Source organism: Sylvia atricapilla, chromosome Z, assembly GCF_009819655.1.
Source record: "Sylvia atricapilla isolate bSylAtr1 chromosome Z, bSylAtr1.pri, whole genome shotgun sequence".
In the NCBI taxonomy this organism is placed as follows: domain Eukaryota; kingdom Metazoa; phylum Chordata; class Aves; order Passeriformes; family Sylviidae; genus Sylvia; species Sylvia atricapilla.
Window position 1 is genome coordinate 77,253,642 of NC_089174.1, and position 26,955 is coordinate 77,280,596.

Consider the following 26,955-nt stretch of genomic DNA (forward strand, 5'->3'; position numbering starts at 1 on the left):
TCTTGTGTGTATGCACTCACACTTTTGTTAGACCCTAAGCACATTCACTTAGTGCATGTAATGTCAAAGATAATTCATCTCACTAGTCCAAAATCAAATTATAATCTACAACGATGAATCATTTAGGTCTTGTTTTTCCTGATTTTTAGAACATTATTTTAATGTCAAATATATTATTACAATGCCTAATAGCAGTGCTTAGGAGGGCTGCCTGATGTTCCACATTAGAGGACTGTGCTTTCTGGTTGCTAAATTACTAGATTCTGAGCTGCAAATTTTTTTTCCAAGTTTTTGAGGGGAAAGAGGGTCAAATGTTGATAGAAACTGGCAGAGAAAATATCTTTTCATATTTTTGACATTCTGGAAACTTTTTTGAGATAATCTAAGGACTGATATTTTGCTGCATGAAGTATGGGTTTAGCCAAGTGTTTACAAATGTAGTTTTTTCTGATTCTGTGAATCTCTTCATAAATTCCAAAAAGTTGTAAGTATAGGCCAAGATTAGGTATGTCACCTCATGTGCTACTGTAGTATTTTTTTAAAGTCTCCTGTCTTGCTCAGTCTCAGAGGACCTTGAGGAAGAAGCCCCTGTTAGTGGGGTATTTGTATCTTTCACTGTGTAAGATAGGTACTGATCAAAGGGCTACCAAGAAGTAACAGTGATTAATTATATTATCAGGAACTGGAAATAATTTTTGCTCAAGCTGCAAAGCAGTGATAACAAACCAGTCACATCAACTTCATCATGCATCACTCGTTAAATGTTTTTCATTTTTGAGGTATCCACATGCTCAAGCCACCAACACTCACAAACACAGATTAATCCAGAACCTCTGAGCAGCTACTCCTCAGGATGGATCAAAGGTCCATCAGATCCACTATTGTCTCTCTAGGAGTGCTAAAAGTGAATGCCAATGGAAAAGAGTAAGAAGTAGAAGTGCTACATCTCCCTAGTGACCCAGCCCCTCATCATTTGCTCACTGTTTCATTGAAACAATGCTCTGAATGCAAGAGTCATTCCATGCCAAGGAAACCAAAAAACCAAAGTCCTAGACATTGTATTTTGAATCTTTGAATTGGGGAATACTTTCACTTTAATCTCCATGGTTTAATATAGTAAGAATGGTAACAATTCCTTCTATCACAAGGGTGATGTGAAAATTAATTTAATAATCTGTTAGAAGCAGTGAAGTGTCATGGTGGTGATCAGCATAGAAAAGCTAATGAGAGCATTAGAGCTGCTTTTACAATACATATGAACAGCAGATTGTCAATAAAACATGTGACCATATAATGAGAAGCAAGAAAAGTATAAAATACCAAATATTTCATTAATTGAGCTGCATTTCTTTTGAGTACTCAGTGAGATAAAAATAATATAAAACCATATAGGTGAAGTATGAAATTATTTATGCATGGGACTAAACCAAAGTTTCAAAGCCAAATGCAATCTTGGTTTTTATGCCTGACTTTTCAGTCATACTTACATGGATATCAAGTTATTGTGCATACATTTGAGCACATGTTGAAGACCCTTGCATTTACTATTGCTTGACTCCAGTTTTCTATTTCAGCCTGTTGTAGCACTACCAGCAGACCATCAGAAATCTCAGAGGTCAAATGCAGTGTTGCAGGTTTGCCTTCTGACAGTTAGTACACAGAAGAAGAACATACTCCATTTTGGTTATAATGAAAGTTTGATTAACTTCATCTTCTACTCATCCTCAAGATCATTGGAACACTCTCATTTTGATTAACTACTGCTGTTATATAAGCATATTTTCGTTACACTCTCTTGTGCTCCTATATTGTCTGTTTCTACCAGTCATGGTAAGATCCCTATTGAGCACACGACTGTTGGATTCTGAAAGCAAACATTACAAAGCAAAACCTACTAAACCATAAATATAGTGCTTTAACTATTAACAAAATAAAGATAATATTATGAGGTGTAAAGTTACTATACATATTATACAACTCTCATTTGGTAAAATATCTAAATGAACCAAAGTCTAAAAATGCTCAAGGACTATTAAAAAATTAACTAAAAATGAGAGAAAAACCTCTAACACTGGTTGCTACAGTCTTCAGATGCCACACACAATGCTAAGCTAAGATATCACACTTTTGTATGTTTTTCTCTGTGCAGGAATGTACTAACAGAAATGCCAGTTTACATTGCTTGTAGAAAGGCATTTTTTTCCAGTATTAAAAAAACCCTCACCTTTAAGCAGATTATATGCAGTTAGTTGAAAGAGAAGCTGAAAAAAATACACTTTTTAAAAATAAATGTGAGTGACCCAGCATACCAGAGCTGTTAAAAATCACTGTGTATTGTAAAACAAAATCTTCTGTGAAATTCTTACAGCGGAAGACCAAATAATCTTATTAAAATTTAAAACTCAGCCTTGCCCCATGCAGAAATAAATATCTGCAGATCTATTAAGGCCAGCTAAAAATTTCTTATCGGTTACAGAGTTATCTGTAAGCACAAAGCAATTCCACAGAATAAGATTTGTGATCAAATTTGCACTAAAAATTTGGGACGGGAGATGATTGCTTTCTACTATTCTTGTCCATCCTTTCCACAAGCCCTTCCCCAAACACCAAAATAATATATGTTTAAACTAACAAAATCATTGCACAGTCTGGGCAAATCATAACAACTGAACTACAGAGTTTCTTAGGACAAAATTATTAACATGACATATGTTTACAAGTAGGAAAAAATAATTAGAGGCATAAGGGCATTTTTTGCATAAAGAAATTTCCTGTTACCAGGAAAAATTGTGCATGGTTTAGTTGGTGCAGTGCAAAAAAGAGTTCTTGGGCAATTTGATTCCAAAAGTCCATTTTCTTGATCCTGATGTCATTACTAAAAGTGGGAGAGGACACGCCATAATTGCTGGCGCCAAGGAGTAGATTATATCACTCAGGAAATATTAAAAAATGCACAATCCAAGAGAGCAAGGAGAAAGCCCACTATCTCTCATCAGTTCCTACAGATGAAAAAATGTCACTGTAACATTGTTGCTTTTGGAATAGTCTTCGACTATTTTCCCCTGACATCTAGTTATTTCATCCTGTGAAGTGTTCCCAGGAGAATCAACTGTTTTGCCAAATGAAATCTGCCTTTTAAGCAGTGCATTTCAGCCAAACTCAGCCCAGGCACCCGAAGCACTGCCACGCTGACCACACAGGGCAGTGGTGATGTGCTCTCCCAGCTGGCACCACTGCAGATGTGTCAGATTTTACCCTTTTCTGACCCAGAAACGGGGCAATTGAGAGGCATTTTAAAAACTTTTATTCCATTTTCTAGCTCATGTGAAGGGTGAGACAACACAGATGTTACAATTCATACCATCACAATCAGAAGCCAAACTATTTCCTAATTACAATACATTTTAAGTGCTTCTTGGCCTATCAGCTTTTGCCACACAATGCCGTTAATGCCTTAAAGCCAATTATCTAAAATTGCCCTTACAATGCATCTTTCATAGTTTTATTTCTCCAAAGTATCCAGTCCTATTTGCAAGGCCATCATTTGAAATTTGTTTCTAGTTCCATTTCTCTCTCAACAATGTCTGTCCTATTCTGCAGCATTTCTAAGCCAGCATTTTCTATCTAGAAGTTTGCAGAGAGATAAATACTTTGTGAGCTTTCTGTCAGGCTTTGAGAATTCTCTACAAATCCCTTTCCCACATATATGCACCACCCACCACTGTGTCTAACCCATGATCTGGGGTAAAATCCATGGACAGGCTTTGGGTCTCAAGCAGAAACCTTAAGCAGAGTGGAGGGGATACCCAGGCAGCTGAAGGAGGGACAAACCATCAGGATATCCTTTGTTACATTTGTTTCTTTTGTGAGAAAAAAATTAGGATAAGAAGATTCAAAACCTGTTCTCTCACTGGATGAGTCATCCTGACTGAATCATTTTATCCCCTTCTGTGCTTACATTTCCCTACCTGAAGAATGGGAACTTTGTAAAGCGCCAAGAGTTCTGATCCTTGAAAACAACTAACACAAAACAAATAAAAAACTTTGTACTGCCTAAAACTAATACTAATTAATGTCAGTAGGAGCAGTTTTAATGTAGTAGTAGGAGTTAAGGAAAGCAGTAGAAGCATCAGAAACACTGTTTTTAAAGGATGTATCAAAACCAGATATAGATGAGAAAATAAGAAATTTAGAAATTTACTGCTTATCCTCATAGAAAACATGTGAAGGAATAGAAAGGATAGAATACTAGCTTATTTACTTGTTTTGGTATATGGGCTTTTCACCACGATCCCCTCCATAAAAATGGAGTGGAAGACATTAAACCAGGTATTTCTGTGACATTTCAATGTGAAAAAAAAGGTAGTAATGGAGAAAGAAAAAAAAAAAAAAAAAAAAAAAAAAAAAAAAAAACAATGTAATGACCAGAAAAGAAAAAACCGCCCTCCACCAAATATTTAATATAAGAAAATTTATGAAAAAAAGTTTAGAAAATGAAACTCTTTTTCACTTCAGGTGAGAAGCTGATTAGATTTTTATAAAATGTGGTTTTATTTTTGCCCCTAAGATGCTGTACTTCTGTAAGACACAGAAAAAATTTTGAATTCTCCTTTCAGACAGAATTAAATTATTTGTTTGGGGTTTTTTCCAGAACAATAATGGAGAGGACTAAATAAATAAACAAATAAAAATAAACAAATAAAAATAAATAAATACAGTTTAACAGACAATTCATGTACCAGATGAAACATTACTGAGGTATAAAGGAGAAAAACCTGTCAGTGACTAAATACATGCTTAGAATACCTCACTACTCAGCCCTGCCAGGACAGCACATGGGCAAGTATCTCCTCCTGGGAATCTTGTAGTTTTGCATTAAGGAAGCCTCATCAATACGTATTTTCCTACAACATGCCTTTTTAACCCATCCAAGCCTTGGCTTTTTGCCCACAGAGGAGAAACTGCCCATCCATGAGAAAAACATGCTATTAAAAAAGATAGCAGGCTTGTAAATTATTTTTCTATTTGAAATTTTTCTGTGATTGTTAAAAGTTAAGGTGATGAAAACATAAACTAATTTATATCTGACTTCTCTAATGCACGAATGAAGTAGAAATAAGAAAACAGAATTTTTGCAAATGAACTTCAGTGTCAACATAAAAGTGCAATTTAGTAAGCATAAATTTTCAGAATGTTCATGAGTTTGTACAATTTCAGGGATAACATGCCCGAGAAATTAAATGTTTGATTAAAACAAAATAAATTCCTCAAGGAGTTTTTAAAGGAGAGAGGGAAGGCAGAGAGTTTTTGCTTATATTTCAAATATTGAAGTTCATCCAATTCCCTGGCACCTGAGTAAGTGAAAGAAACAATTATGAGAATATCTGGATCATTTAAATCATCAAGAACTTTTACATTATACAGTAATATTTGCGATTGTCTCCATATTCCATCCTTTATGGAAAGCTGGATTTAATTTTTTTCCAAGTACCTGCAATAAAAAATATTTCACAAGACTTGATTCTACAAAGCTAAATTTCAGGAAATGGTTCCTTTAATTTACCATCGATGAATACAATGTCTGAGGCTAATTTAGCATCAAATGAAATAGAAAGTAACTCTGAAACCAGATGCTGGTTCTGAGCAACACAGAGATAGCAAGGTCAAAGAGGTTGAGAAGTCTGCTCTCAAAATCATTATTCACCAGGATTTTTATGGCAAAGTCCTTGACAAGATTCTCACACTTTAAAAAGAGGAGCAACAGGCAGAAGGGGAATGGACTGGACATGTGTGCAGAAGGGAAAATAAGCAACAAAGGATTCTTACTTTGCATCCCTTTTAGGAAATATCCATCTGCAGCAAATGAAATACTATTTATCAATGCTTCTTATTAAAGATTGGAGAAAAGTGATGTGTTAATGAGCAAAAGTACATTCCAAGAGCTGATAGCCCTAGATTTTCTTCTCTACAACTGAACAACTGAACTGAAATTTCAATTAATATCCCAATTTTATTATTATTTTATTTCAGGGCTCTCTTGTTAGGATTTTTGAAAGTAACTGGAAAGTCCTTGAAAACTCTTCATCTTGTGATTCTGGATTTCCAAATATCAACAAGCATTTAAACTAAAATAAAATCTTTTTTTTGAAGCAAAAACCCAAATTTTACCATGCTCAATACCTCAAATAGAAAAAAGGAAAAATGGAGAAGGCAAGAGAGAGCAGCTGGCCTATCTGAATGTTAAAAAAAGATACAGTGTTTTGCTTTCAGTTACAATGAATCATACAGAACTATTTCTAGTACCAGAAACCAATAAGAATGTTAGGAAATCAATCAGTTTTAGGTGGTGAAGCAAAACATTCTGAGGAGCTACTGGAAACTCAAAAACACATCCGTCCCATACATCTAATGATGCGTACCGTGTAATGATACGTATACCATAATAATGGCACAAATATAAAACAATATTTTACTTTTGAAATAAATCATTGTTAGAAAGTTATAAATGCACAATATTAGTAACAAAGCCATATGGTCATCTTACTAACATGGGGAGAAACTGTGGGGGAGGGAAGTCTTTCTGTGGTGGAAAAGCTGTTTGGACAAGATGAAAAGCTGTGATGGCTTTACAAAATGTCATTTCCTAGTTATTCATTTCCAGCCTTTTTCAAGAATGGATATACCAAGGGAAAAAAAATACATTGCTTCACAGCTGTGAACACCCTGCTTGCCAAAAATGCAAATGCAATTACTATCTGTGAATCAAAGAAAAACTGTGGCACTGCTGATAAATATGAGTAAGGCCCAAAGTATATTCACCTCATCCCTGGAAGTTTTCGGGGCTGTGCAGGATGGGGCTGGCAGTACCCTGACCTAGCAAGGGAAAGGTGTCTCTGCCCATGACAAGGAGGTTGCAGACAGAGATCCTTAAGGTCCCTTACAACACAAACCACTCTGGGATTCTACGTTTTTTGTGGAAATGCAGATATCTATAGGTGAAATTCATATTAATTGGGAAGGGCTCTCACTGCATGTTTGTAAGAGCATCAGTTACAAATTGACTACTACCAGGATAGGGGTTCAAAAAGTGGTTCCTAATATTTTCCCAGCTCATGTCCTGACCCTTAAAGAATGGGAAACAGCAATTAAGTCACTAATCATAGTGTTACCAAGCATCAAAAACAGTGCCTGTGCCAATATCAACTGAGTCACTTAATGTTTCCTCAAATGTCCTGGACTCTACGTGGCACCAAACCTAAACAGTCATTTTGTTCATACTGAAACCTAGGCAAGCATAGATCTTTCCTTAGCAGCATGGAGTTCAGAGCAGATGGTACGGAGGGAATTATCATGTCTTGACTAATGTCAAAAGGGACATTAAAACAAAAACAGAGATTAGCTTGGCCAGTGTTCCCTAGAGGATAAATCAAAAAAAATAAGCTTTTGCAGACTAGGCTGAAAAGGGCACAGCTTCAATATCACTGAGCCAGCCAGCATCATTTTCCAGCTCATTAAATGAAGGGCACCTGAACAGTTTGCTTGAGAACTGACACAGAATAGGTTGAACTTTTGAAAAGAAAGTAACTATGCAGTGGTAAGGCCTATCACAGATGATGAGCAAACTTAAACCAAGGGATTCCATTGGCTTTGATTTATGCATTCGCTTCTCATGCCTTTCCAAAATATTCTAACTTTTAAAAGCCCTCCCATGCTGTGTATATTTCCCCTTGAATACTGTAATTTTCCCCCACACACACACCCTGTGTCAATTACTCCTTGATTCTTGACAGATTTCCTCTATGTGTGGGTAAAAATAAGACTATTATCACCAGGATTTCCTGTAATAACAGGTAACCGTGATAACAGCCTGGTACAGAATTTTACTGTCTTTGGGTTCTAAAGCACCAATTTTTTTCTATCGTGAAATAGATTTTGAACTGTCAGCAACTTAAGGCAGATAAATCTATCAAATAAGGACTTTAATATACTAAAGAGAGGGAGAAAGTAATGATCTAGTCACCTCTTCGGACACTGACTGTCTTCCAGAGCTAGTAGAGTAGTTGTAGAAATGGACACTGAACATTGAGCAGTAATACTGAAACTTTGGAGGTGTTGGGATACTTAGAGTGGAGGTTTTGGTGTATCATGAGCTGGATATAGGAAAACATTATATTTCAAAATTTAAAAGTCTGTTTTCTAAACCACAAGAAAAGAACTGAGAGCTATAAAAGGACATAAAGACAGAGCCAAAATATCCACTCTCTGAGACACAAACCAAAGAGCAGCCAGAGCAACTTGAGCAGAATGTTTTTTCTCTTATCACAGGAAAGGCACACATCTACTATCTCATTATCTTATTCATGCAGAGGTTTATACTGCAGAATAAAGGCAGAAAAGAAGTCAGGGAAACATCATTGTTATTCAATCTGGACAGAAACAAATCACAATAGTTCCTGACACACACCCAATTCTCCTTTCAGCTCTGCTCTGTTGACAGAACAAAATCAGGACTGGTTTGAATTTTTCAGAATCTCTGGAAAATAAAATTAGGAAACAGTGGGTATTAAAGGGTAAATAAACCTAAAGAAATTTAGAAAAGGAGAGAATATGAGTCAGGAATGAAAAGCTATCAAACCCCAACTGTCTGCTGCTGTAAATTAGCATTTACTTAATTTATAATGTAGATTTTTTTTCCATTTAAATTAACCATTGTTCTCAAGTAAACAAGATTCCAGGATTGAGCAGAATATAGTTGAAACTGCAATCTGTTTTACATGAATTGTTTCATGTCCAGGTGGTTGAATGACTGACAAGGGATAAAAATAGTAGTAGGAAATCAAATTATTTTACTTTATATATTTCAATTTCAGAATTCAGTACTATTTTAAGACTAAAGTAATGTAAAATTGAGGATGACATAAAGAAAACCTTAAACTCATTTGAAAGCATTAACATCTCTGTAAATGTTCCTCTCCACCTAGCTGCCTATTGCAAATTAGTTTCAAGCCATGCTTTACAGAATCATGCTCAAATGGAAAGCTGTTTGTATATTTTTAATTGCTTCCACACCACTGAAAATAATTTGAAAGAAACTTGTGCTACAATGAAAATGAGTGGGAAAAGGGTCTTCAGTCTCCAGCATCAGCAAAGGATCCCTTCAGGGTCTTAGTTCCATTTACACCCAGTAAGAACATATGGTGTTTTATTATCTCTTTCCACTACTGAACTTCTCAGGGTAACTCTGTCCATTTGGTAGCCAAAATAAGCATGCAATGAGTGCAACAAGAGACTAACATGGTCTCTGCCCATTAAAAAGCTTCTGCTGATGAGTATAACCAGAACATCTACCAGATGAGGTACTGCTGTTCTTTCGTGACCTGACATTTTCTTTTGTCATAGACAAATATGTTCCATTTTACCCTTACTGAGTCTGTCAAAGAAAGCTTAAATAGAAATCTCACACTCTTACTGCAAATTATATTTCTCTCCACAAAATGGGGTTATACCTGCCAACAACTTTTTAATTCAGGTTCAGACATAACAGATGAAAAGCAATTAAAAACTACACACAGGAATCGGACTTAATCTATCCAGCATCTGTGAAAGAGCATTTCAGTCTAACAAATGTCCTTCCTCTGTATTTCCTTTTTCCTGTGTATACTTCAGCACCAGCAGATAAAAGCATTATCACACCATCTTTATGCAAAGCATGCAAAATAAACATACATATGAATCCAGAATAGGAAGTAAATACACATACACAAAAAAAATATATCTTTTTTAAAAAAGGTCCCAAACATCAGTTGAAAAAACTTGGAAAAACTTTTTTTTAAATATCACATAGGGCAAATTTACAGCACAGGTTTGCACAAATGTCTAAACTTGAAGGTCAGGCTCCCCAGAAGTCCCTGGGGAGAGAGCTCAGAGGAAATCTGGAAGCACCTGTCTGTCTTAGGATGTCATTTCTGATTTTATGAAATGCCCTCTGGATGTACATGAATTCCTGTGTTGACTATGCAAGCATGGTGAAAGAATGTCTGAAAATGGTAAGATTTAAAAAACCCTGATCTTTACCTCACCTTTTATTTTGTGAAATTTACAATATTTTCTATAGTCATTAAATCTTTAATTTTTAAATGTGAGAGCTGACAATGTTGTGTGATAATTAGACTTGCATATATAAAAATTCCTCAAGCTACACCAAGGGAGAATGCAATAAAAGATTGATGAAAGAAAGATTTTTATGAAAGAAAAATTTTTGACTGGAACAAAAGTTAGAACCTGGGAAAAAAAAAAGATATTTATGCATAGAGTTTAATTCAGACACCTCTTAAGATGGCATGCAATGAAATCAGCAAGACTAAATGGTAGTTAGACCAAGACATTCACTTATGGGAAAGTGATGCACTTCACTTGGTCATATAGAACATAAGAAGTGCAGACTTTATCAGACTGTGTTTTCTCACACTAAATATGAAGATATAAAACTTGTGACAGGTAAATAATATTTTTTTTCACTGGACGCACCTGGAAAACATACAGATACAAGCAACAAAACTGTAATTTATACAGTATAATGTAGATGATATATTTTATGTATATATGCACATTTCCACAAAAGGACTATTGACCAACTTTACAGACATCACACACCTAAAGTGCAAATACACTAAAAGGATTAAACTGATTCAAACATATCTGTATTCATGATACAGCAATAAGGGTGTCAAACAATACAGATGTTGAACTAGGAAGGATGGAAGATGCAGTAATGCAATTGCTCAGTTTTAGACATAAAAAAACTTGTTTTACATCTAGAAGTTTTGCAGGCTAAAATTGAAAACAGTATTTTTTCACTAAGTGAAGTTAACAACATGAAAAGAAGTTTTCTGGCAGTCTTGCAAAGGTACATTTTAATGGCATTCAAATGGCAAAGGCTATTTCTAACTCAGTTGGAAAGGAAACTGGGACAGAAAACATGCAGATGGGAGGAAATAAAGGTAAACTAGCTACAGTGTCAGAACCCAATAATAAGGCATATGTAGAGGGCCAGAACAAGAGAAAAATGTATGTTGTTTAAGCCAAGGAAAGGCCACATATCAAATGAAAGCACGGCTCACAAGCTTAAAACTACTAAATGTGGAAACATCTGAGACAATAAAGATGATTATGAATATAAAGCTCTGAGAAGAAGATGATCTTACATAACTGATCTTGTGTAGGGGACGTGCCAGGGCAGCAGCACCCAAGGAGCTTTCATAGGGACTGGCTGTTTACAAATCCATATGCACCTCTTGGAAAGAATTTCTTAAATTTTTCCTAAATTGTAATCTGCTCTGATGTGTGTGAGGGAGCACGCTGGCAGTGGCTATGAGATGCAGTGGAATTAGTCTCTGGGGTTCCATAAACGCCCTGTCAGAGGTTTAACTGGCCTTATTACAACACCATCCCCCCAGCATCCAGGGCAGGACAGCAAGCACCAACACGCAACTCTTTGCCATGTGTTGTCTTGTCCTGTAGGAATACAGCATTTGTGGGTATAAATATATATATTTGCGGCCTTTTTCTGAAATTTGTCATGGGTACATGCTAGAGAGATATTTTTCAGTAGGGTATTACGGAACTCCATATGGGAAGTTCTTCAACATTTAGATAACTAACTAACATAATTACCTGAAACTTAAAAAAAACCCAAAACCAAACCAAAACAAACAACAACAACAACAACAAAACCCCAAACAAATAAACAAACAAAAAAACTCACAAAAAGTTTACAATAGATTTTAGAACTACTGAAAGATTTTTTTATAAACATAAATACCGTTTTTTCTAGTCTAAGCTGACTTTTTGTTCAAATAGTTTATTTCAATAATGATTTTAAATTGCTAAAGTGAAACAAAACACAATGAAGCTACAAAAATTAATTTTTTTAAATTAATCTGTCTGGATTTATTTTGAGAAATCTGACAAAGAAAAAGACAGTTAATAATGTTTCTGAAGCAATCTTCTTTCTTTTTTTTAATGCTTAACACTTTAATAGAAGTAAAAGGTATTTCTTAAATAACTATAGAGAAAACTATTTTTGAATTAGTGTGTGAGGTTTTGAGTGTATTAGTATTTGAGTGTATTTATAAAGACACCAAAAAGTGCTGTTATAAAATGGCAAATGAAATAGAGAAGCAACAAATTTAAATCATTAGTTGTTTGTGCCTCTCAAATCCTTGAAAATGAGGCCAGATGAACAAATTTGTTTCTGCAATTTAGATCTGAAAGGCTTGCATGATTTTTGATGAAATAAAAAATATTTAAAAGGTCATATAATATCATATTAAGCATCTATCTAAGTCATGAATGCCCCCATCTTCACAGCATCAGCAATGGTACCAAATAAAGAAGTGCAGAAATCTACTTCTAGTTGTGTAATGTTAGATAAGAAACATGCTCTAGTGCATATTAGTCTGGATTAGAAAGCACCATAGCTGAAATCTGATGGGAATCATCATAATAAGATTAAGTCATTTGTGCTGTCATTGGAATGATGACACCACTACTTAGTGATTTCAGGGCTGTGAGCTGACCTCACTTTGACTGCAAGGTTCTTCCAACATTATATTTAGCCTAAGTAGTTGATTTATTCTTGCTGTTGTGTTCTAATACTTCCTATTCTATATGGACTTCCCTTATTTTATGTGAACATTTCCCTTACATTATAAGATAATAGTAAAACTACTAAATATTAAAGCAGGTATTCAGCATAAGCTAAGTTAGTTGCATCAGAAAGAATTCATCTGGCTATATATGTACACTGCATGTGTCCACATACAAGTTAGATTTCATGTATACGTATTGCTTTATGTTGAATAGTGCTTAGGCTGGTAAAATCAGTGACATCAAGAGTATCTCTGCTTCTGAGGCAGACATCTAAAATATGTCACAGACATGTCATACCCTGAGAGCAAGTATTTCCTTCCACCAGGTTACTAGATCAGGTAGAATAAATGTCTGTCTAGATGAGCTGCATCTCACCTGTTATGCCTTACACTTTATTTGTGCTTCTCGGGTAGGAGAATACAAGGTAGAAAGATAACCCCTGAATGAGGAGTTAAATACAAACAACTGGTTCAGACGTGGTGTAGTGGAAGGCAAGGGAGAAGACTTCCATCATGGTATCTCAACATTGATCCAGGTTGGGACTACCTTTTATTCCCACTTGAACCAGCTGTAAATTGGCTTTTGGTCATTCAATCTGAGCTGTCAAGTGAAATCCCCATGAAACATGCTGTCCTCTTCCTTATTTTACACTAGAAACAGAGGCCAAAGTGCCACACTTTCACTGGGCCTTGTGGTTGTTAGATTTGAACAAAGCTTTGTCCACAAGCTGATAACATACCAGATGTGCTCAGGGAGAAGGTGTGAGAAGTGTGCTGTAAAGACAAGATTATATTTTCAGGAAAACTGAAAGTGTATTGTTAATACACTCAAGTGAGTGGCAGAGGACTTAATTGTGGGGTTGGGTGTGATGGAGAAAGAATTTTACATGAGTTTATCCAGATTTAGCTTGAAAGAATCTCTGAGGAAGTGCCTTCCTTTGCTGGAATTGCACTTAGCAATTCGTTCTCTTTGGCATGGTTTGCAATGTTTGTTTATTTTAAAAAACACACGTGTTATTTCAAGACAGGAGTTCTTATCACATTAATGTTAAAGTAACTGGATTTTATGTTGGCAAGTCTACTACTTCTGCTCTACAAAAATACAGAGATGGAAGCATGCCAAAAATGGTTAAAATTATTTAGAATCACTAGCTCAACTTGAAATGGCAGTCAAAATAGCTAACAGCATACTGAACATCAACAAAAGTGCTGAGAAAAAAAGGAGCTATAATTTGACCACTGTGTGAGAACTTTGATGTGCTCACTTCTTGGTAATGCTGTCCTCTGGTCTTTGCATTTCAGGAAGACAGTGGTCTTTGAGAAAATACAGTGAATGGGGGCTAATGTGATCAAGGGATTGGTCAGTAGCCTGTAAAAGAAATTATAAGAAGGCTACAACTTTACCATTTCTACAAGAAAAGGCTGTGGAAGTTATAACTGAATATTATAGAACCATGAAGCTGTCAAATAAGTGAATATAGACTCTTTCATTAAATGCTGCAATGACATAACTCATTTTAAAGCCCAGTAATGAATGTGGCTTTCCTGCACAGGCAGAAAGGTTGTCAGAAGGCTGTAGGGAAAGGCAGTTTACTGGCAGATTCAGAAAAGACATTAGTCAAATATATAGGGAAACAGGTACATAGATGATCTGCAAAAGGGAAGGCCCTGTAACATCCCTAATACAACAGCAGTAAATGCTGGGCAACATGATGGATTGCAGAAACTGGACAGGGACCCAGGTACTCCTGTTGCTACAGGGGATGACAGAATACTAGGTTAGGAAAACTACTGGTCAGGCCCATTAGAACATGTCCTATTCTGTTAGAAAATAGAACACTCAATCATTTCAAAATCCACCACTATTTGTGGACAAAACTGCATTTTTCACTTTCATTTTGTAAAAAACCCACTTTTTTACATATCACACTCTGGAAAATAGTGTCATGTTGACTGTGCAGATTTCCTCATTAGTGCTGAACAATAAATAATAGCATATATACCACGTTGAATTTGTATGGTTGTCTAGATTTAAAGGCTCATACTGCTTAAGAAAGCCTATTTTTCCTAATGAAGTCACCTATAAAGTCCATCAAAGTCAGACTTCATGTAGGAAAGGCTATCTTGTTGGCTTTCCTCAACTTTCAGCAATCCCACAGTTTTACATATGATACTTGTACTTTGACCCCTGCCTGTGAGTTTAGATGGTGTGCAGCTTGCATTGAACTTTTCCAGTGCAATCTGTTCAATACCTTCAACTTCTCAAAGTACAATTGGATATTGTGTGAGGTCCCAACCCTCTTTTGTTTAAGAGTAGTTTTGTAAGATATGGCAACAAGGGACAAGTAATATCACCAATGCCTCACATAGACAATCATAATACTGAGGAGGAAAAGAAATTAATCCAACACAGAAATTAAAAACCTTAACCCTTTAGCAACCAAGAGATACGAAAGTTGTTCATATTGTTCACAGTTACATTTACCTATGTTTACATTTTCTGCCCTGTAGACAAAGATTCCTTCAAGGAATACCCTGGTTTTGGCATTGATCTCACCAGCACACAGATTCCCATCCTGGAAGTCAGCAGCTGACTTTAAATATAGGTCTGCTAATAATAACCTAGACATATATGACTCATTCAGTGTCATTTATTGAATATATTTATCATCTTTGTAATGTCAGTAGGCTTGCCATCACCAAGGGATTAACCAAGGAACGGAATTGTTTTGGGATTGCCAGTTCCTAAGCAGTGTGATGTGGATTCCTCCTGTCAGACAGGGCTACCAAAAGTCTGGGTCACACTTATTGCAGAGGTCCACTTCACAGTATCTTTAAGTCAGGAAACCAGTGCAAATACCTGAGGTCAGCATAACTGAATGTCAGGTCATTTGTTTGTTCTAGCCCTTCTGCCCCAGAAACAATGCTATTCGTTGATGTCAAGCCACAAGAATTTCACTGTCTCCATTCAATAAAATTTTATTTAACATCACTCTTGTGATCCACATATAAAGGGTCAGAGAAAGTCCGTACAAGAGATCAGTTTTGTCCCGCTTATATATAAATATGTCACAGACTGAGAAATCCATATTTGAACAACAGCTTTCAGTAATTTTTAATATACTGAACTTACCATATTGCAGACAAGCACTATCACCCACTTCTAGAGTGGGTGAAGTAAGAACGGATGTAAGTAAGAACAGATACATTGTTTTACATAATACCACAGACAGAATTGTTGAAGTCAATTCTAGTGACTCTCTGGGTCACTAGACAGGCTGTGCCCTTTTCAGATCAATCAACCCTGAGTTCCAAATCTCCGAAAAGCCCAAAGTGGCCAACGTTAAAAAACCAAATAAAATCCAGTAATGCCAACTCACAAATTAAACAGGTAACTATCTCCAGTCACATCATGCAGAAAGAATTGCTGAAAAAAGTTGACATTACTCCAGAGGCTTACAGCTCTTTTGGCTAGTTATATGTATCATAAAAAACAAAGGCAGTTCTAAAATCTGATCAGCTGCACCATTTCCAGCCAGTAGGTTCTGTCCAAGAACCAAGGCTGCTTGCTTAACTTGCCATCAAGCAAGCCTTCTCAACTTCTCATTTAAGCTTCCAAAATTTTAATTCAGTTCTTCCAAATAGATGGGTTTTTATACATTCAAACTTTTCTTTCATTACAAAAGGAAAAAAAAAAGCAACAGAAATATGGCATTTTAAGTGGAACTACTCCTTTACTGTTCAGAGACAAATAGTCAAGAAAACATAATCATATTCTCATTTGGCTGTCTAAGCCAAAGCTTCACCTACTGTGATTTTCTTACTTCCTTGTTATTTCTTCTCTGGAATAAAAAGACACATCAACTGTCTTAGTTGAATAGTCTGCACAATCAACCTTTCTAGATTATTTTCCAGAAGATTTATGATATAAAACCATACTTCACAATCTGAACTGGGGAATGAGTGGGAGAATTGAGCAGTATTAATGTAACAAGTTATAACCTTTATATAAGTCACTTTATGTTCTGTATAAATACCATCTGCTTTTACTTCAGTCACCATAACATCAGGATAAATTTTCCAAGGCACATTGGAAAGAGAAGGCTTGCCTACAGACTGTACCATCACACTAAACAGCAGCCATCTTCAACCTAAGCAGCTTTAAAGAGGAGATATAAGTACAATCTGAGCTCACCTGCATCTGCTCAAAGTCAGCTGGGGTACCCATCATAGCACCACCACTGGACATATCCTTTGATTGCTTTCTAATATTGATACTGAAAAAAAAAATTTTGCTTTTACACTGAACTGACTATATCTTTTGGACAAAGAGAGAGTCTGATTTCAGGGCACCAAGAGCAGAGCTTCCTCTATCTTATCTTTACATCTTTTCTGTACTTTCAATGGCCTTTGTGTGCTGGGAGCCCAGTTTCTGATCTTCACAGGAACTTTATCCACATGAGAAATAGTAGAGGGAATCCTGGGATAATTTTTTCTCAAACCTTTCAAGAGAGGTATCCATACTTTAAAACAGTCCTGTCACTCAAGTCCCTGTGTTCTTGAGACCCATCTTCTCCTTCCTCTGAGGCACTCCTGCTCCTCTTGCATAGACTGGGATCACTATGTCAACAGATTCAGAAAGGAGAATTACGCACTTCCTGTCTTCTGGCCTGAATACCTACCAGTGCTTCTGATTTAACCCTGATTTAATTTGCCCCTAAGCAAGACTATAGTGGTGCTATTCTCTCCTAGAGAACTGCAGGAAGGTGCTGACCCACGGGTACATACCCACAAGTTCAGGCAATAATGCACACAAAGTGAAGCCAGGCAGACAGTTTGGAAACCGGTCCTGCCCAAGCCCACCTCTGCAGGTTCTGTCTGGGCAGTGAGGGTGGGGTGGGCTGGCTCCAGCTGCCACCTCCCCAGAGGCAGCCAGGAGCTGAGCTCAGTGTGGGCAGCCAGCAGCTCCCTCCCTTTCTCTTTTTATCTCTGCACTCCGTTTTCCCTATGGTTGGGACAGGGCCTGCCTGGCTCTGCTCCACACCGCCAGAGAACAGCATGTACCCTCTCCATAGCCTTCAAGTGTCTCCCTGAGAGCCACCTCTGAGCTCAGGTCGTGTTCCCAAACAGCAGGGTAGCAGCGGACTCCCAGTTTACAACCAGCAGAACAGGTATTCTCAGATATCAGATTAGCAGCCGCTAGAACTAAAGGCAACAGCAACAAAAGGGAGGCAGGAAGGTATTTTAGACAGAATACTTGGTGCTCAAATTAACCTGCAAATATCAGTTACAAGGATTTTTCTTTTTCTTTTAAACTACTTTCTTTTTTTTCCCCCTGTGAGAATTAATGGAGGTAGTCAACAACCAAAAAATAAGGGGGGAAAAAAAGAGGCAGACTTAATCAGAGGTACTGATTTATTTGCACAGTTGTACGTAATAGCTAAGGTATGTATGTTTTAGCTCACTTCCTTGGAGACACCCTGCAGAGTGCAGCACATTAGCAATATTTAGTTTACCAACATGGTACTGCATTTTAATACGGACATAGAGACAACATTTACTGCATTTGTTTCAGCAGACCTCTGCCTTACGATTTTCTGAGAACTAGGACTACTCTTCAGACTGAGAAGTGTAGTTGTTCAATTACTTTTATTACAAGATGGTTTCAGTACAAGATAACTGGAAGAAATTACTAACCGCTTTAACGGTAATACTGATATGGCTTTAACTCGGAGCCAAAACTATTTGAAACATAATGGTTTTATAAGGCTAATATGCAATTAAGTGGATGTCTTTCCTGACAAAGAACTGTATTAAGTTATTAATCTATCTGCCAGTAACACGTCAGCAATTTATATATTAAAAAAGCTGTATTTTAAAATACATCTTTTATACCTGTAAAATATAGATCTGAATGATTAGTCTATTATATGTTTATTAAAATTATGGTGGTTTTATAAAGCAAGAAGAACAAAATGTGGGACACATTAAAGGCCTAAATGTAGTTTATTTCTCATACTTAATAGAAAGATGTCCTGTCAGTGCCTATAAAGTTTTAAAAAGCATAAAGTGATGCTTAAAAAAGCATAAAGAAAAAAAAAAAAAGGAAAAAAAAAAAAAAAAAAGCTTTGCTGATTACTAACTGAAAAAATCTTCAAGAAAATCAGACAGATTAATATCACAGACTGCTTCTAGTCCTCTAAGCCTCAGAAGGCAGGGGAAACACATGAAGCATAACACAGCACAGTCTTACACATGCTGCAACAAAGTCTGCTGCTTCCCAGGACACAGCTCTACCAGTCAGTCTATTTATGTAGCAAAACTACATATAAGCATCTCAAAATAGGTCACACAAACTATAACTTCATTTTGCTCTCCAGCCTCCAGAAATGCAAGCTTTTTGTTATGATTTCTTTTACTGAAATAAGTGTACTGAAGATTTTTAGAAGGTATCTCTAACTGTAGGGATTGAACCAGACTGCTGAATGGGTAAAATCTATGTAATGTATTACAAAAAGTAGGAAAATCGTTCTTTTTGTAAAAATTATATACACTGTATTTTACAACAAAAAGCTACACAATTTAGCTTCTTATTAATAATTGTGCAACTCAACAGCTGAACATCTTCAATAACCATGCAAAATCTATGAAATCAAAATTAATGCCTGTGACTTTCTTGGGACATATCTCCGTGTCACAATAGGAAGGAGAGCCTGAAAGAAACAAACGAACCACATTACCACATTGTGTCGGCAGTCCTTAAGGAGCTGGTAGATCGGGATCTTGGCTTCATAACAATGCTCATTTTGAAAAATTCCCTCAGTATTGCTAGCAGTCAGACATCAGTTGTCCTTAAAAAGCTCATTCTCAGAGTACTCCATTTCAAAGTGCTTTTTTAAAATCCTCTGCTTTTTAACACCCTCCAAATCCGTCTCCTGTAAAAATCCAGGCTGTGGAGGAAGAATTCTAACGTGCTGCAACTCCTTCCTTTTTCATGCTGAGTTTACTCTAGCACTGTGCTGTTCGGAAATGACAGTGCTTTTCTCTTCTGTCTTGTATTGCTCTGGGAGGAACTAGTCTATTTTGAACCTATTCTCCCTTCAGGTCACATGAGAATGAAGGCAGCTGAAAAGAGTCCCTATCTCTTTCTTGCAGTTTGATAACAACAGGTTTAAAGGTCAATAACATTAAAAAAAAATAAAAAAAAAGAAAAAAGAAGAAACAATACTTCTGTGTAATAAACGAAAGCAAAGGATGAACGTTAAGTTACAGTAACATTTCTCAGTTTGCAGAGTAATTCCAATTACTGACAGGGCAGATAAATTAGTCTCTGCCGAGTAAAGAAAGGAACAAAGATTTTTTATTCCAAATCAACTAAAACCCTTACACAGAAATGTAGTTTTTCCCTTTCTCTTTCTCCAAACATTTGCTTATATACTGTGAATAAGTGCTATTGTCCAATTTTACAAACCAGAAAGTATTCCCTGTCTGAAAGACATTCAGAACACTGTGGGGAAGTTAAGTAAAAATTAAATACCTTGTTGACTGTTAAAGTAAAACACACATAGATAGCAATTCTTATTAATCACTGAAGGACAAAATACCTTAACTGAAGAACTATAACATGACATCCTTTCTGCTGTACCACCTGTATCTTTTCCTGTTCTAATAATTACATTACTAGTTTATGCATTACTAAAAATTCCATTTATAATTTCTAGACAAAAAATAATCATAAAATCTTTGAGAGTTTATTCCTATTTGATATATTTGGCAATTTCAGCATCAAAAGAGGGGGAAATGCAGCAAACAAAATAGAGATTATATTGTTTAATTTATAAATTTTTGAAAATACTCTGAACTGTGTTAGAATTGATTTTAAACTGAAAAAACAAATTTATTGCTAAACAAGTGATCACATGCTTAATAGCCATTCCTTTACAGTCTCTACAAGTGTTGCAGTACATTATTTTGAATGGTAGTGCATCTAGGTTAATAATGAAAACAAGCACTGAAGATTGCATTTATGAAATTTATATAGACTTGGCAAATAGAAGGAAGATATGATAAATATATTACACATCAAAAGATAAAAAATTTAATCAAATTGGAATGTGTATAAGGCTCTCTAAAATCTTTGCACTTCATTTTATAGCAGTACAATAAAATGCATACCAACTACACTGTATATCACCAGGAAAGATCCCAACTGCCCTGGAGGCTTTTGCCAGTGATCTGCATATGAAGTGTTCCACAAGAGCAGAAGGAATGTTAATAATGTTTCTTGCTCTACATTCTATTCTTCGTGTTTTTCATGTTTTCTGGGACTTATCTCCCAAATATCACTTAGTGACTTGCAAAGGACCTTTTGTAGGGGTTCTAAGGAATCACAAAAGTTAACTTCAATGCATGGAAAAAGAATCTGTGGTAAATTTAGCTTGAAGGGTCATAGAGTCATAGGACCTTTAGTAACAGTTGGGTCTGTCACTGTGCAGGTCACATGTCTATAGAAGTGCACATAAATCAGGCACCATGTTGTGAAACTTTTTCACTCCTTTAACAGATGGAATAGGTCATGAAAAAAAAGTCAGATAAAATAGAGATTCTCGACTGTTACAGAATACCTGGCCATTTTAAAGCTCTGGTGGTTTTTTAACTTTTTCTTGATTATTTATTAATATAAACATTATTCCAATTTTATTTAGGAAAATTAAATTAAGCAGAACAGAGCTTTTGACTAAGTTTTTTGCAATGCCATACTGGAATGGAATATTCAAAGACTATTGCTGTTTTGTCACAAAGTAAATCTGTAAGGATGATCTGTTTTCAATAGTGTATCAGACAAAACACAGCCTTTTACATGTAGTTATTAGAAATATAACTAGAAATATTAACACATCTAGATACTAAGCACAACTATACAATATAAATACACTCTAGTTGCAAGTACTCAAATGTTGGAGTCACTGTTTTTAATGTCAATTCAGAAAAAATGTTCTCATGGGATCAGAGTCCTCCATCTCATTAACCAAATACCATCTCCCACCATGAACCTGTTTTCTTTGTTACTCTCCATCCTCAGCTCTTTAGAAATAAACTCTTGTTCTCCAAGTACCTACCAGCTTCAGTTATTATGAAATATATATTAAGCAACCATACTTCAGGCAGCCAAATCAGAAACTGACTTCAGGGAGCAACCTTAAAATCACAGTCTTCCCACAAATAAGGGAGTCTACCATGAGGAAGGAGAGCTTACAGTCCTCCAGGGAATGTTCCTTTTATCTGAAATTCATCAGCTGACTTTCTCGACATTAAAACAAAGGAGCCTTGTAATTTTGTTATAAGAAAGGCCAACCTTTTTCTAGAGAGGTTTCTAGAGAACCCATTAGAACAGCTTTAGCAATTAACAGTAGTTCCTAATTTGTACATAAAATCTGTTGTGCTACAATTAACATCAAAGGCAGATTTGTCAAAGTTTTTACATAAAGATAGGAGCATGATAATCCACTGTGCTCATAGAAGATGGTGTAGCATTTATTTTTTGTATTTTGCATGGGGTAAAATAATAAAAACTCTCAATTTGTCATAATCTGAGGAATTAATTTCTCATAATCTAAGGAATTTTTCATAATCTGAGGAATTATGAGAATTCATTGTTTAAAAGAAAAAACAATCAAGGAAAATTTAGAGAATAAATAGAGAAATGACTACTATTTAAATAGCTGATTTGTGACTGTAATCCTGTAATTAAAAAACCCCAAACCCTAACAAACCCAGGGTTTTGGGGTTTTTTTTCATTTTTGGAATCCTTTTATTTTTTACAGTCATTTTTAAGGTCTAAGGAAAAAAGATGCAGAAATAAAACACCATTAAATGAAAAGTGTGCTGTATTCTATCCCCTTTGAGCATGCTTAACAGCTTAGCTACTCATCTTCAAATCAGTAACTAATTGAATTAAATCAGTGCTACAGTGGAAAGAATTGAATGTTAAAAGGAATTGCCAAAAGCATGTATGAGGGAATGAGGTAGGGGACTGACTGTTCTGTCCCATGCTTGGGAACATCGCTTTCTTGAGGTTATGGAAAACTTGCTTAAACATCCCAGGTTCTGTTTTCCTAGTTTCTAAAACAGGGATAACCCACATAATGCTGCTTGAAAAGCACTTGGACATCAAACTGATGAAAAAAAAAAAAAAAAAAAAAAAAGTGGTAGGTGGCAGGTTATTATTGCTGCTCTGTCCAATCTGAAGAAATGGATTCCCAGCCTCAAGTCTTCAGACATAAATAATGGCTTGGCTCTTATGAGTGTCATTTGGAATACCAAATGTCTTAGTCTTACTCGGGTTTGCTCGGGTCTTTTTTCAAGTCAGATAACTAAAATATCTTGAAAAACTTGGAGCTGGGCTCATTCACTCAGGACTATCCCTGTTATTTCTTAGTTACTGTTGCATCTGGTCTTGCTCACAGGTTATATCTTTGTTTTCTTCTTATATATTTTCCAGTTTCCATATTTATATGAAATATAGTTTTCAATAAATGAAGAATACTCATTTAAACTTGAAATCCACCTTTCGAATCTGCTGGAGCACACATTCTACTGTAGGAGATATTTTTTCCAAAACTGAGCACCACACCAGTTAGTTTAGTGAAACTCATGAGTTGCACAGCTCATTCTAGCTCATCCACAGAACTAGATTGTCCTCTTATTGTCCTGTACTGCACAACAAACTGAAGGACAGAAAAGATTAACAAAATTATCTTATATTATCTGCATGAGTGGGTCTGAGAACTAGTAAAGCAGGTGTAAGTTCAGGAGACTTATCTTTCAAAAGCACATTAAATCAGAGAACTAGATGAACAAATTTTTGACCCAGCTGCAGATTTTGCCACTGCTTAACATAGCAAGTGATTTCAGAAACATTCTTTAGGGTTAGAATTCCAGAAAACTAAACTTTGCCATTCATGCCTAGGTAACAGCATATTCCCTTTTGACTGGAGTCCTTTAGCAAAGATGAAAAAGATTACACTTATCTGCATAAGTAAGAGAACTAAAAAATGTAATGGTAACTAAAATGTAGAATTCATAAGAATGAAAAAAGGCAAACCAAAGGGCACAGCAGAAATGTGATGTATGTCACCGGTGTTTCCTTTCCGTATCCACTTATATCTAGCTGCCTGGATTGAGCTACCCAATTTATAAATAAATATGGTTTATTAGCTCAGTGCTTACAGTGTAAACAAAGTTACTATGTGCTTTACAGGACTTACACAAAACCAAATTTGCCAGACTCCTCATAGACTGCATGGCAGAGTCTTCTGTAAGAATACTCAATTCTAATATGATGCCTTGTCTGAAGGTGCTCAGTCTCAGTTTCCTTTGAAACTGCCTGAGTTGAACCATGAGCAGTAAAGGAGGAATGTGTCACAGGGAGACCTTATGGTGCCTTGCTGCCTTACAAAACAAAGTCAGATTCTTGATACATGTCAGGCTGAAAACGTGTCCTTCTGCCTTTACTCCTGTCTACTTTTAATTTGATTTAATCAGTTTTGCAGTTAGAGGTTATCAGCTTCAGTACTGACTGACCATTGCTGGTCTGCATAGATTCCATTGCAGAAATAAAAATAGAACCTGTGCAAAGCTTCATTGCCAGACACTCATAAAGAAAATAAAAAGAGCTAATTTTTAGGAGTAGGAGAACTTTTCTTCTGATAAACATTATATTGTAAATGCAACCAGTGCCATCAGCTATGCTGTGGTCTATGGTTACCTCTGTCATTAAGGTTGGAATAAATTATGTCTGCTAACTTTGCATTAACATTATATGCATTTGGGCATTGAATACCCTAAAATTAAATACTATCAGACCGGAAGTCTTTGGACTTCAGCTGAGCTAAGGCTGCCTAATGTATTTTCTCAGGCTGCTTTTTTTTTTTTTTTTTAATAACAAAATAAAATAAAATAAAAATTAAAAAATCACCTCGAACCATGGCTATATCTATCTATCTATCTATCTATCTATCTATGAATACATAGACATATAAAAATAAGGGTTGCATTATAAAAACATAGTCTTTTTGTCAGATCTAAATGGGCTTACTGAAGTAGTACAGCACTAATTACAAGGTTAAAAGGAAAAAATCTATCAATGTTTCCATCAGACTGTTCTGTTTTTTAATTATTTGCTCACACAAACTTGGAGTACAATTTCTTAGCTAAATAGTTGCTTAAAAAATAAACACTGGTGGTTCATACTAAACTCAGTAGGGAGTTAAGCAGTAGTAAGCAGTAGCTAAGATTTCCAAGAGTAATATGCCAGCTTTTTTAGGCTAAAAAAAATAGACTAACATTTTTTTCTCTCTCTCTCTCTCTCTTTCCTTTTTTTTTTTTTTTCTTTTTTTTTTTTTTTTTTTTTTTCCAATGAAGCAGTGGCTGCTAGGAAAGGCAAGAGAGAATTGTATTTCTTTTACAAAGATATCATAATTAGGGCTGGTCCTGGACAAAGTTACTCTCAAATATCAAGCTTACTATCTGAGAATCATTATATTTTGTAAGACACGTCCTCTTTCATCATCATTTTGTTCAGAAGATAGTGTGAGATAAACAAGAGAATGTTGGAAGACTCTTAGGAATACCACCATTCCAAGACTATGCATGTATTTCAAGAGTACACACAGACCACTGTTTCAAGCAAACAAAACTTGCATGTACAATCTGAAAATTTATACTTTGTCCTATTTGGAAACAATCAACTTTTACTGTCAGAAAGTCATCCTAAAAGCAAATCTGAGGTGAGGTAATTACATTAGTGAAACAGAAGAGTTCTCTACAAAACAGTAGAGTGGATTTCTCCACGTCCCTTCACTGGAAACTTGGCATCTACAGGTATGGGACCATGACCTGAATGAGTCAGACATGGATAAGACTCTTGTTTGGTAGAATGACATCATTCATACTTCTAAGTCCTTCAGAAAAATGTCAGGAACTAAAATTAAATCTAAATTATTCATTATGTTACATGTCCTTTCTTGAAAAGGAAGTATACCTCTATGACGCTTTTGTTTAAAAAATCCCCTTGAATTTATAAAATTTGCTACTCATGTTTCACTTCTGTTTGTTTTTGAGATTTGGATTTAATCTGGCTTGTATGAGGTGAAAAAATAATAATAAAAAAAACATTTTATACGAACACTCAAAGGTACAAAATGTGTTAGATTTTTAGCAAAACTGTCAACCTTAAAACTGTAATTAAAGGAAGAAAAACCTTATGTATTTAAAAAGAGTTGCAAGTTACTGGAGAGTTTCTCTGAGAACAAATGAAGGTTACATCGAGAGTACATTACTCGTCATGAATTATTCACTGAGAGTTAAACAAGGCACACTAAGAAAGGAGTTTTCTCACTAGCCTTGAGCTGCCAGAGGATTGGTTGCTCATTTAAACCAGTCAGCTAGGCTCCTGCTAGAGACAGCTCTGATAGGCACTTCCTGGGATAGTCTGTTTTCATGATTCAGACATTTATTTTAAGACAGACAGAACTGCTCCTCTCAGCTGTCTATCTTTGTGGACTAAGGCTTCCTGCCAATTTTATGTTAGAAACCTAGGTTCTGGGCAATTCATGATGTGCTTGATAAATCCAATGGTACCAAGATAAAATCCATAAGTTTATATGGGGATTGCAGACTTTTTGCCTCTCTACTCTGTTACTGTAGTAGTTGAACTGAATGTAGATAGAATTAATTTTTTTCCTTTTATGGAAATGTAAACTTGACATATTTCTATATTTGGCCTCACATCTTATCATATTTGGATTGTGTGAGAGATGAACAATGCCAAGACCACTGCCCCAATCCATATTTAATGTAGTAAAAAAAAAAGCTGCACTTCTGACCTGTCCCCCTCCTTCCTTCCCAGAGGAGGAAAAGCAAAGGGATCAAAAGGAATATCTGTGTATATAATACAACACTTATGCTGGAAACTCATGTAGGACCTGCTTGTGCTGAATTTTCAGGCATCTGGAGGGAGAGATACCGTATGTTTTGATATCCATAAATTCTAAATTTCATCTCATTTTAGGACCAATTTGTTAGATCTATCTGAACTCTTTATTCCATATTTATATGTTTGAATTCCCCCTTATTAAACAATGTACCAGGCAAAAGAAAACCATGTTGCACTATAAATCCCCAAGAAACCCTCAGCTACACAGGCTGTAAATACTATCAGAGATGACAGTAGCCAGAAACTTCATGTTCTTGTGGAAATACAAATTCCCTACATTGGATGCATGCATTTCAGTATTGCTAATAC

General features: G+C 35.8%; 1 protein-coding gene across 2 annotated transcripts in view; it reads right to left on the reverse strand.

Annotated features, from left to right (window-relative positions):
- PDE4D (phosphodiesterase 4D) overlaps positions 1-26,955 on the reverse strand; it is a 310,959-nt gene that overhangs the window by 105,828 nt on the left and 178,176 nt on the right. The window contains exon 1 of one of the 2 annotated variants that reach the window (XM_066339533.1): positions 19,391-19,869. The exons of the other annotated variant lie outside the window; for it this stretch is intronic. Within the exon in view, the coding sequence (XP_066195630.1) occupies positions 19,391-19,455 (65 nt within the window). The 5' untranslated portion in view covers positions 19,456-19,869. Of the gene's footprint in view, positions 1-19,390; positions 19,870-26,955 lie in introns of those variants that run through there. 2 annotated transcript variants of the gene reach the window in all.